Raw genomic sequence first — 12,167 nt, 5'->3', positions numbered from 1 at the left:
TCCACCATGCACTCCTTTGAAGGAACACATATATAAAATATTTTTAACTGCATCATGTAAACCATGTTGCATTGTTTTCCTTTGATGAATGACTGAAACAATGAATTATCAAAACTGTTCACCAACTTGCATGGCAGAAGCTTTTCTCGATTCACCAAAGGTTGACATTGTAAAATACAGAACATACCACGGAGAGTTTAAACTGAGAAGCCACACTGTAATCCTCCATGCCGTGAGCTGGCGCCGTGTGGACCAATCCCGTTCCTTTTGCCATAGTCACGTGATTGGCCGGCAATAGTGGCACTTCCTTGTCAGGAATTGTGGGATGTTTGCAGATCCCACCCTCGAGCTGGGAGCCTTGGAACAGAAGAAGGACAGGGGATATTAGCGTGGTTATGTTTGTAACTGACTAGATACACCGGGAAGACAGCTCTGTGTGTGTGTGTGTGTGTGTGTGTGTGTGTGTGTGTGTGTGTGTGTGTGTGTGTGTGTGTGTGTGTGTGTGTGTGTGTGTGTGTGTGTGTGTGTGTCAGCACTACCTGTGAAGATGCCTACACTCTCCAGCTCTGTGGCCAGCAGTGCTGCCATGCTGGCTGTGCGTTCAGTGGCCACCAACAGCAGCTGAGAGTTGTCCGCCCTCTTCACCACTGAGTACCTGTGAACAACGGGGACGCTGAGTCTGTACTTGAAGTTTTGAAAATAGAAAGTTTTAACTCCTAAACATCGACATCGGTATCCAGCATTGGCCAGGCTCTATAGAGCAATCAAGCAAGTTGTCAAATGCTTTACGGCACAAAACAACAAGACTGTCCTCCACTCATGGATTACGTTATTATTTAGAAATTCTGAAAACACAGGGTTGATGGGAAATGGGGTTTAGGTTTCAGGGACACCACTGCTGTAAGGAAATGGCATACCAGTAGATGTAATAGACTGAAGATGACGAAAGACCTGGGCTTGAGATGATTTAGCCAATAAATCAATTAGTCATATCACATGAAATTCAGAAAATTGATTGCTCATTTAATTTTTTTTTTTTTTTTTTCATTTGCAAAAAAAAAAACCTTTAGTTGCAGCCTCTGTAATGTGTATATGTGCTTGTTTCCTTACTGTTGTATGATAATAAACTGAATATATTTGGGTTTTAGACTGTTGGTCGGTCTAGATGGTTAAAATCAATCAATCTTGAAAACAAGAAGATTATTTAATAATTGAAATAATAGCGAGTGGAGTCATGTCTGCAGAGAGATGCCCTCAAACGGCCGCTGTATAACCATCATGTTGTGGTGCTGCTACTCACTGGGCGTTGGGCATGTAGCAGACGGCCTGGTTGGTGGGAATGGTCCAGGGCTGGGTGGTCCACACCAACACAGAGACACTTTTCAATCCTGCAGACACACAGACACACACACAGTTAATTCATTCTTTTAAAAAGATTATACTCCTGACCGTGTATATATATATGTGTGTGTGTGTGTGTGTGTGTGTGTGTGTGTGTGTGTGTGTGTGTGTGTGTGTGTGTGTGTGTGTGTGTGTTACCCTCTGAGGCTATCTCAGGTGGCAGTGTGCTCAGGGGGAATGTGGCATAGATGGCTCTGCTCACATGCTCAGGGTTGTACTCCAGCTCTGCCTCTGCCAGGGCCGTTCTGCAAAGGGCCCAGAGACCGGATCAAAGCAGACCACAGTAGCCAAGTCAGTTATCATGTGCTGATCTAGAATAAATTAGAAATATTGATGCCTTTATGCAGCAACCTCTGCATAAGCAAACTAGCTCAGGTACCTTGATGAAGGGGACCAGAAGACTGGCTTGTAGTCCTGGTAGACGAACCCCTGAATACCACAAAGAAAAAATAAATATTAGACTAATAAACTACTGAGAGGCAAAATGCTGTTTTAATCCCATCCATGTGCTTACTACAGTAATCCCCTATTGCAATAACTATTATGGCACTATTTAGGTTATTGAGCCTTTTCACATTGCCATAAAAGTGTTTTCTGAATAGTGCATCGTTGCCCACCTTGCTGTGCATCTCTTGGAAGACTTTCAGTTGAGCAGCCTCATAGGCCCCATCATAGGTATAGTAGCACTGGTCCCAGTCAGCCATCAGCCCCCAGCGCTGGAAGGCAGCCTTCTGACGAGCTATGGCCCCTTCTGCAAACTCCCGCGCTGGACGGGATAAAAACATTACAGCAGCTGCAAAGACCTGACAGCGGTGACGTTCATCCAGCTTTCCGTCCATCTTTACCTTTCTGTCTGATCTGCAGGGGGCTGAGGCCGCTGGTCCCCAACTCCCCCAGAGCCTTCAGCTCGATGGGCAGGCCATGGCAGTCCCAACCCGGGACGTAGTGGACCTGCCGCCCCCTCAGCATCTCAAAACGGTTTCGGATATCTTTCAGGATCTAGACCAAAAACAAGACACAGTGAATTGAATGTTTATTTCGGCAGCGTCATTGCCACCCAGGAAAAGCTTAGAGCTTTTACAACAACAACTAAATGCTGCCGCAGGTGTCCACGGCTGTCAAAAAGTTAGAATGCACCATAACAGAGGGGAATATCTGAAACATGATCCGATCACCTTGTTGAGTGCATGTCCTACATGTGGGTCTCCATTGGCATACGGAGGTCCATCGTGTAGGCAGAACTCCTTCTTGGCCTTCCTCTCTCTTTGTACAAACCTGCAAACCCACACTCCTGCAAAAGTGGCGAGAATTCATATTTTTCATGTGACAAAAAACAATGCATCATTAATATCGAGCTCTCTGTAACAGTTTTTAACCATTCAGATACTATAGACAGTTGGATTTGAGCTGTGCAAATCTAAGTATGCACACCCACCCACCAAGAGGGAGATAAGTCACTTAGTTATGCGAAGCCTAGCATAATCCAATACTTCAACAGTTATCCGTCAGACATTATTTTCAGTCTGCATAATTCAGAAAGGTGCCTGTCTGTTTTGCAAGGGGTGTGGGTAATTGCCTCTCAACGCATCAGATGCATGCCGACCTGAAGAATAAACCCTAAAGAGTTGTAGAAGAATTCCAGTCGTGTGCTACAATGTATCCAGTTCACAGCGAACTGAATTCACTTGACGTGTTTTTGAGTGGAGGGTCAACCTCAATGGTTCGTCCTACCTGCTGTATCTGGAGTTCTCGGTCCAGCAGCTTCTGTCCAGTCAGCTTCATTGGGAACTCAGACCGGGGAAGAAGCACTGTGTCTCGGTACAGTCCCTGAGCAGAGCCTGGCTCTGCGGGCTGAGCGCTGGCTTCGCCTGAACTTACACCATGACAGCGGCTGGAGCTGAAGAAGAGAGCACGATGGAGGAGGCCGCCTCCCCGGTGTGACCTCCGTCCCCATCTCGCTAGCGTCTGGCTTACTGCCGAAACCCGGCACAGCAGCATGGAGAGGCGAAGTAGCTCTGTGGACAAACAAAACCACAAAAAAACTGAAGATTGTTTGGTTGTCTCTGAGTTATGACAGTGTGTAGTTATCGCGTTGTTACATTCCGCCCTTTGCGCAACAATTTGTTTCTTCCGGAAGAAATTGATGCCAGGACAACTACGGCAACTCCATTCGGTCAAAATTGAAATGAGGTCGCATTTATACTAACGTAAGCAAGCGGTTGCTGAAGGAAGAGATTTATAACTCATCGAGGGAAACAATATTTATAATTAGGGCCCGAGCACCGACGTAGTCGGAGCGGAGGACCTATTGTTATTCTAATGTTTTTTATTATTATTATTATTATTATCATTATTATCGTACCAGTTTCATCGCAAAAAGGAGGTGCTTGGGATACTGGGAATCTTTTGAAATTTGGCACAAAATTCAATCGTGGTGAAAATTCCAGTATTATTGGGGTGTCCAGCTGCGGCATGACATTTTGGCTCGATAGCGCCCCCTACAGAGTAGCCCCAACTTTGGGTTTCACCTAGCTGTATGAAATTTGGTAGGTATGTGGAACGTGATGGGACGCACAAAAAAGTCAAAAGGAGGTATATCCTAAACCAAACAGGAAGTCGGCCATTTTGAATTTTATGACGTTTTTGGACCGTTTCAAGGTACCGTACTTTAACGAACTCCTCCAAGAGATTAAACCCGATTGCCTTCAGATTTGGTCAGTATGCTCTTGAGACCTTGGCAGTGAAACGATACTCAAAGATCAAAAAGTTATCGAACTATGTGTCCGTGGCGTGGCGGCAAAAAAACACCATTCGCCATGAAACGGGAAGTTGCTGTAACTCGGCTGTACATTGCCTAATCTGCTCCAAATTTCTCAGATGTCATAACATCCTGACCCTGAACACATGTATATGACAATTTAGAATCATAGTAATAGCGCCACCTAGTGGCAACTGGAAGTTGTACGTTTTGTACTTTGACATCCTGCTCCTCACAGATTATTCCGATCCCTCTAAAGTTTTGTCAGAAAAGCCTTAAGATGTTGATAATGCTTCATTGTGAAGATTGTAAGAAGTTGTCGAAGGGCGGCGACGTGGCGGCTCGGCGAACTTCGATCCTTCGCCATGAACGAATAAACTGATGTAACTCGACTCCGCATCATCAGATCTTTACCAGATTTCACATGTTTGATTAAACTCCAGGCCTGAAGACATCTGCAAGCCAATTTTGAATCATAGTCATAGCGCCACCTACTGGCAACAGTAAGTTAAAGTCTTTATCCTTTGGCTTGTTTCTCTTAGTTGGAAAATCAGATCAACATCAAATTTGTTCCACACAAATGTAAGAAGTTCATAATACCAGTTCTCTAAGCTTTTGATGTTTCGTCGAATGCCGTTGCCGTGGTAACGCAGTCTTCGCCGTGAAAAACGAAGGTCATTTGGAGAGGTTAAAAAAGCTCGAAACACAAGCAAACTTGACACACAGATCACAAGGCCAAAATGTAGTTATATAATATGATTTTATTCAATCAGAGTGTTAAATCGGCTCAATAGCGCCCCCTACAAAATTTCAACGAAGCAGCCATCGCAGTACGTTTCACATAGATCAACAAAATTTGGTAGGCACATGTATCACATGTGGACTTAAATATAAGTCTCTTGGGGCCATGCCCTAAACCCAACCGGAAGTCAGCCATTTTGAATTCAGTCTGAATTTCTAGTGTCGTTTTTGCAATTTCCAGGCGCTCTACTTTAACGAACTCCTCCCAGGGAATTAATCAGATCAACTTAGAATTTGGTCAGAACAATCTAAAGACCTTTGTGATTAAAAGTTACTCAAAGCTTGTTGTTTCGTGAAATGCCGTTGCCGTGGTGATGCATTCCTCGCCATGAAAAACAAAGGTGTTTTTGAGGGGCTAAAAATACTCAAAACAAAATCAAACTTGTCACACACATTTAAAATCCTGAATGTAGTTATCTGATGTGATTTTAATGCTTCAGAGTGGCAACTCGGCTCGATAGCGCCCCCTACAATATTTTGACGATGCAGCCCTCGCAGTACGTTTCACCTAGATGTATAACATTTGGTAAGCAGATGTATCACATGTGGATTTAAAAAAAAGTCGAGGGGTCCATGCTCTAAACCCAACCGGAAGTCAGCCATTTCTAATTTTGTATGAATTTCTCGTGTATTTTTCTCATTTCCAGGTGCTGTACTACGAACTAGTCCTAGGTAATTAATCCGATCGGCTTAGAATTTGGTCAGAACAATCTAAAGACCTTTGTGATTAAAAGTTTAGAATTCATCAAACATGGACTTGGTGTAGCGGCCATTTTACATGGTTCGCCATCATCCATCAAGCTGTTGTAACTCAACTGTACTTTGTCAAAACTGTCCCAAAGTTGACATGCTTGATTACTGTCATGATTTTAGGACATCTGCATGCCAATATTAACTCATAGTCATAGCGCCACCTACTGGCAACCACGGACGTAAGCAGGATTCTATAATTACAGCGGCCCAAACACTGAACTTAATAAAAGGGTTTGTGGTCACACCAGGAGAAAAAGACTTCTCTGATCTAAATATGTGCAAACTAAGATGCTTGGAGAGCAAAAGGTAGACAACAGTGGTTTTCAAACCATGTCAGTGGGCATTAGTATAAATGATCTGTCCAGAGCTTCTACATGAGAATCAGGTTAAATGTTAAAATGAATGCTTCACACTACAATCTAAAGTTACAGAAGAGCTTAAAATGAAAACAGTGTTAAATTGAAGTGTTCAAGTAAAAGCAAATGACACTACTGCTGTTAACTTTGATGTAAGTCCAAATACAATCAGCAGGACACTGCAGGGAGTTCAACCCCATCCCAGTAAACTGACAGTTTGTTATGTTTCAAACATTGAAGCGCATTCACGCACATTCATTTTCTTAATGATCTTAACAGGCTTACATCTATGATTGTATTGGGGGTACACTTAAAAACATTTGAGGACTAAGACCTGGCAACATGATCTTGCTACGCTGCTTGTCGACGCAGGAAAAATCATCTAACTTGTGCACGCAGTGTATGACGGTCACAGAAATGCATGACCGCGTCAACCAGAGTCCTGCCAGTACCCTCGATGTGCGTGAAGTTGCGAGGGCCCGATCAATGCTGCTTGCAGCTTTAATATTCTGAATTGTGATTGAACTGTTTGATTGAATTGTAAGATCATGCACATCAAAAGTGATATTATGGTATATAAAAACAGAGTTGTCTGGTTAAGTGTTTTTATTTTGAAAATTATAATATACACTTAAAGTTTGAAACTTTAGAATACGTTGTCACTGACCCCAGTGGTCACACTCTGGATTTTCAACTCCATACTTCTCAAAAAGCAATTCAACAATATTGTAACACATATGAATTATTATTAAAACAATGACAATAATCAATATAGCTCTTAATGATCATGTTAGTTATAATTGTTATTATCAGCTCTCAGAACATACAACCAAGTGGGGGGTGGACAGAATATTAGAAACACAGAATATTACCATCTAAGGGGCTGAAATATTTTTAAAGTTTTGTGTGCATGAACATTATCATCTGAACGTCTGTCTTGTGTGTTTAGAATACGCTGTGTTCACGGCCCCCGGTGGTTACAGTGGAGAACTCCAGATCAATATTGCCATTGATAGTCATGTTAGTACTCACTCACATGGGTGGAAAAACTATTAGCAGCAGTGTTGTTTGGTTGTTTTATTTTTGAAGGTTTCCACCGGAATATTTGTCATGCTATTACGTCTGCCTTGACAAAGGTGGAGTTGACTATTTTCTCCTGTAGGCCTATTTAAAATAATGTCTTCAGTTTTAGCATGCAGTGGACAAATAAAATAAATATAAAAACTAAACAAATAAAACTAATACTTACAGGCCACATATTATTTCACACACATATTTTCATTGTCATAAATATTCTGTGGTGGTTGTGGAGCTAGTGTCGTGCTGGACTGTTGTTTGACCTGTGTCCTTCAATTCCTAAATGTCTGCTGACAAACAGCAGCCCTATCAAACTAACTGGACTAAACTAAACTCGTCCACGTGCGCTTAACTTGATTTCAATATATTTCCGACGGCACCTGAATGCAACACGACACAGGCTATATAGCGGGCGGTATATTGAGTGGCTGATGATGTCACCGGGGGTATAAAGCTCGCGGCTGCATCCCCCATGTCATTCATCGACTAACCGAGAGGACTTAACCGGAGCAGCGAGCCCAGCCTTCGACCACTCTCGACGCCAACATGAATAAGATGTGTGTAGCTTACCTCGGAGCTCTGCTGCTGGCTCTCCATCTCATCTCATCACAGGTCAGTCGTTGTTTTTTTCTTCTCTTTCTCCCTCGCTTTGTCTCTGACTTCAGCGAGATATTAACCTTTATATTAACCTGCTGAGTGTTCAATGCGCTGCTGAACCAAACCGGCCGTTTGTTTCCTTCACAGGTGCTCTGTTAACTTCCAATTTAAAGGCTGTTTTAGCTGTGAGTCATTGGCACTGTGGGTAATGGGCTTATTCTATACAGAAATGGTCATATTTAAAAATGCTTTTTTGTTTTGATATTTATTTATTTTTTAGCGGCAAGTTATAAGGAATAACTAACTTGAATTTGATCCCTGGGACCCAAGGCTGTGCTGTCCAGTTAAACATTTATTCTTTTTTTTTCTTTTTTTGTTGAACTCAGAGGATTTAGTGTCGGGGGTTGATGACTTTGTCAAACTTTAAACCGTGTTAAACTCCGCGCATTCTCGTAAAGTTTTGGTTGAGTTTGAACCCTGCATAATGTATATTTAGAGATTTGGACTTTTTTTTTTTTTTAAATTAACTTTTGTCCACTGGCTGAAATATTGCATGTTGCAGGTGGTCCAGGCCCAGAACGACACAGGCAATCCCACGGCTACGCCCGTCATCAACAAGACTGTGAGCGCGCCACCCAAAGAGAACGGCTCCGGAACGACCGCCGCCTTCACGCTGCTGCTGCCGCTGGCTGTCTCGGCCTCTCTGCTCCACGGGTGGTCTTAACGACCGGACTGATGTTAGCCCCTCACGCACTGTCAAGACGGCTGGGCTGGTCACGCAACGTTACTCCCAAAGCGCTAAAGTATCTCCTCTTTAACACAATTTGGATTTCACTATTTATTTTTATTTTTCTGTCACTTTTGGAATTAATTTTGAAGGAGAGCGCGCTTCCAGAGCGATCTCCGTTTTACCTTTACTGCTTATTTTTGCACATCTGGTTAGATGCTAAAACTGCATTTCGTTGTACTAGTACTTGTACTCTGTGCAATGACGATCAAGTTGAATCAGATTTATACGCGCCACCGCTGCGGGGCCGCGCCCTGCTGTTCTTTACGGGGACTATATGAAAATTCCGTTTTGTCCGGGAAACCGCCGGCCTCTTGGTTTAGTCCGTTGTTGATGGGGGTAGGGGATCATGTTCGTGGCTTTAAATAATAATACAAAATAAAAAAAACATGTTCTGATACTTGATTCCAGGCTCCAAAAGCCTAAAAAGTGATTGTAAACTAGTTTAGAAAAGTTAAATTTCTGGAACTGTGTGACATAAATGTTTTTTTTTGGTTTTTTTTAGATACAATTCTTTCTTTTTTTTTGTACGTCCAATAAAATCGTTGACTTATAAATGACTACATGGACTCTTGCTCGGTTTATTTTCTCTCTCATTGCTGCAGGTGTATAAAGTTATTTTATTTTTTTTAAGAAAAATGGTCGTAGAAGGTTTTTTGGGCTTGTGTTCAGCGGTATATAGCTAAAGTGGTCATATTACTGTAAAATCATTATGCCTGGGATTATTGGGTCTGCTTTAAACTATAAATACTTGCTCTGGTATGAGTTGCAGGGTAACTTTCTCAACTGGCAATTTGGAAACTTAACTGTCATTTGTCTGTCGTTTGTCTCTGCCCTATATAAAGTGTCTTTGGGTACTTAGAAAAGTGCTATATAAAAGTATTATTTGAAAGTGTCTGGTTAAATGTTCGTCTCAAACCGGTGTCTTATAGCTTATCTTGGCACCTTGAATTTCTTTGTCATGTCTTTTTGGTGCTTAAGGCCTAATCTAAATCCCCCTGTAGTCGGTCTTGCCTATTGGCGCTTCACACATGTTCGGTAACTGTAGACGGATGTATCTGCAGAGGGGGAAATCAAATCTGTTAATGTTTACGAAGATTTTTGTCACATAACTGCAGCTTTAAATGTGAGAACTAGGAGCCTCAGTTGCTCTTACACTGAGACGTCTTGTGAAATGAGCCCAAATTATCGAAGTATACTTGTCATGTCAAGAGTGCTTTAATGTCATTCCAATGTATCATGGCTTTGTCAATTTGTTGCTGATGACTTGATGTCATTTTAATACCAATGCATTGGATACAATGGTTGCCATGGCTCCCAATTCAGTGACACTATCAGGGGGGCCACTGTCGGTCACTGATTCACCTGTTGCCTCCCCTCTCTTCCTTTCCCCCTTTGCACCCACTCTTGCTGTGTGGAAACTGCATCCCACCCAGATCATGTGACAATGGCTACGTTGTCCAGCTCATTTGCTCTAAAACTAGACTTGGATCAGGACCTTAGCTCCATGGCCCTGCCTCTTACCCCTCCATCAGGAACCTCGGCTTCTTATTCATAAACGTGTGTGTGTGTGTGTGTGTGTGTGTGTGTGTATATGTGTGTGTGTGTATATATATATGTGTGTGTGTGTGTGTGTGTGTATATATATATATATGTAGATTTGTGACCAGCTGTTACTGTTATTATTCTGACATTGATAACGACGGCCTTACCCCATAGCAAACTCATCCATGTTGGCCTTCCCCATGAGGACAGCCCCTTGGTCAAAAAGCTTCTGGACCACTGTAGCATTGTAGGGTGGGGTGTAGTCTGTAGCACAAGTAACGGTAGGTTATCATTGGAATATATAAGACACAGTAACTTTCACTGAGGTTCAAGCAGACCTTTAAGCATCCTGGAAGCACATGTGGTCTTGATATTTTCTGTGCAGAAGTTGTCCTTGACTGCAAAGGGGATTCCATCCAGAGGACCTTTGGGGGCACCTGAAGGCAAAAAAAACGAGATCAGTAACACCTGTGACTCTGTAACACAGAATGTGTAGACATACAGGCTCAGGCGTCCACACCTCGCAGCAGTCTGGCTTCTGCCTCTCGAGCCTGCTTCAGGGCCAGCTCCTCCGTCACAGTGATGTAAGCGTTAAGATGCTGCGTTTTTTTGATGCGGTTCAGACACTTCCTACAAAGTTCCGTCGGGGAGATTCTTCCCTCCCTGAGCGCCGCAGACACCTGGAGAACGATGACGAAATACCAGTGGGGTCTCTCGGTTATTCAGTTACTCAATAGACCCTTTTCACAGCAGACATTTTGACTTGTTATAGCAGGAAAAGCATAGATGCAAGTGATAACATGAACAATGTCTCTGTTCTATTCAAATGTCCCTGTAAACAGTGACAGTGAGTCAGCAACAACACCAGGACCCTGAAAGTAGCACACTATTGCTTTTTTTAACCTTAAAATGTCCTATATCTGGAGTTAAATATCATTTTCAAGTATTCTATTTGAGTTTATATATTTCACGCTACTTTATACTTCATCATATATATATATATATATATATATATATATATATATAATTTATTTATTTTTTTATTTTTTTTAATACTGACTCTTAAAAATTGTAAATATTCACGAAACAAGCATAATTTGATTGTTTTTTGACGTATTGGTTTCCACGTACATGTATGAATTCATTAATGAACTTAAAAAAAAAATATATATATATATATATATATATATTTTTTTTTTTTTTTTTTTTTTTGAAGATGGGGATCTCCATTTTATATATATATACATACACACGTGTGAAAAAAATAAAATATATATATTTTTTTTTTTTTGAAGATGGGGATCTCCATTTTACCTCTCTACCTCATAATCCAGGGCTAAAGAGGCCTGATGGAGTACTAGCCACATTCCTGCGGCTCGGCCGTGAAACTTTAATGCTACTGGAGTGCGGTCAGGTGATCGAGGAGAAGCGCTCTCCTTTAGTTGACTAATGGAGTGTGACCGCTTGAGGCCCTCCTCCAGCCACTCCACCCATCTCCTCCAGTCCACCCTAAAGGTAAGGAGGAACCGGAGTTCAGGCATGGCCTATCACATGCTAGGGAGCAAATAAAAACAAAAGGGCCAAGAGGAGGGAGAAGGTGATCGGGGGTGGACAGCCCCTCACACTTCTCTTGTTCTTTTCCAAACAGGAATCTGCATTTTCTTTTTACCATGACTCAGCATTCACGCCACAGTGCCTCCAAAACAAACAGCCCCGAGGGTTTCTTGCTTATCAATACGTCAAAAACTATCATGTCCAGGAAAATGGATATAGCTAGACCTTTTTGCCCCGGCTTCCCAGCATGCCACTCTGCTGTGTAGCTTCTGCTTCTGCACACTGGCTGTCTATTTTTTTTAATTTTGAATGAGGATCGTGGGAGAACTCAGAACGGTGAAGTCAGTCACTGTTTTGGGGAAGTGAAAAAGATAGATTTTTCAGTGACGTGCTGCTATGATTCTGTTACAGAGTGGAAAAGTACATTTAAGAGCAACTCAGAATTTCTATACAACTGTTAATGTTTTTGTTTAGCTATGCTGGCAGCATGGCAGTGTCCTTCTGATAACCATGACATTTGGTATGATATCGAAGGTGC

The 12,167-nt window shown here is 42.2% G+C and overlaps 2 protein-coding genes across 2 annotated transcripts in view; both read right to left on the bottom strand.

Annotated features, from left to right (window-relative positions):
* Positions 1-3,481, bottom strand: part of iars2 (isoleucyl-tRNA synthetase 2, mitochondrial) — a 14,983-nt gene extending 11,502 nt beyond the window's left edge. Inside the window, 11 exon segments of the mRNA XM_068717763.1 lie at positions 1-14; positions 188-357; positions 540-655; positions 1,301-1,388; positions 1,540-1,646; positions 1,781-1,830; positions 2,019-2,167; positions 2,247-2,400; positions 2,577-2,668; positions 2,671-2,692; positions 3,133-3,481. The exon segment at positions 1-14 is cut by the window's left edge and continues 77 nt beyond it. Coding sequence (XP_068573864.1) covers positions 1-14; positions 188-357; positions 540-655; positions 1,301-1,388; positions 1,540-1,646; positions 1,781-1,830; positions 2,019-2,167; positions 2,247-2,400; positions 2,577-2,668; positions 2,671-2,692; positions 3,133-3,399 — 1,229 coding nt within the window. The 5' untranslated portion in view covers positions 3,400-3,481.
* Positions 3,482-9,518: 6,037 nt separating this feature from the next.
* LOC137877958 (glutamyl-tRNA(Gln) amidotransferase subunit A, mitochondrial-like) lies at positions 9,519-11,616 on the bottom strand. The gene is made up of 5 exons (XM_068718143.1): positions 11,398-11,616; positions 10,596-10,755; positions 10,414-10,512; positions 10,243-10,339; positions 9,519-9,588 (listed from the first exon to the last, which is right to left on the bottom strand). Exons 1-5 carry the CDS (start codon positions 11,614-11,616, stop codon positions 9,519-9,521), a joined length of 645 nt encoding a protein of 214 aa, XP_068574244.1.
* Positions 11,617-12,167: the final 551 nt, after the last annotated feature.

The sequence above is a fragment of the Cebidichthys violaceus genome, unplaced genomic scaffold (assembly GCF_023349555.1).
Source record: "Cebidichthys violaceus isolate CVI_PGR_0920_01 unplaced genomic scaffold, fCebVio1.0.p SCAF_22, whole genome shotgun sequence".
Lineage (NCBI taxonomy): Eukaryota > Metazoa > Chordata > Actinopteri > Perciformes > Stichaeidae > Cebidichthys > Cebidichthys violaceus.
This window is presented reverse-complemented; position numbering and strand designations above follow the sequence as displayed.

Coding starts and splice junctions, on each gene's coding strand:
- LOC137877958 (XM_068718143.1), bottom strand. CDS start 11,616: ATGCCTGAACTCCGGTTCCTCCTTACCTTTAGGGTGGACTGGAGGAGA. Junction 10,340..10,413: donor TGCTTCCAGGATGCTTAAAG/GTCTGCTTGAAC, acceptor CTTGTGCTACAG/ACTACACCCCACCCTACAAT. Junction 9,589..10,242: donor ATGGATGAGTTTGCTATGGG/GTAAGGCCGTCG, acceptor CCCCCTCTGCAG/ATACATCCGTCTACAGTTAC.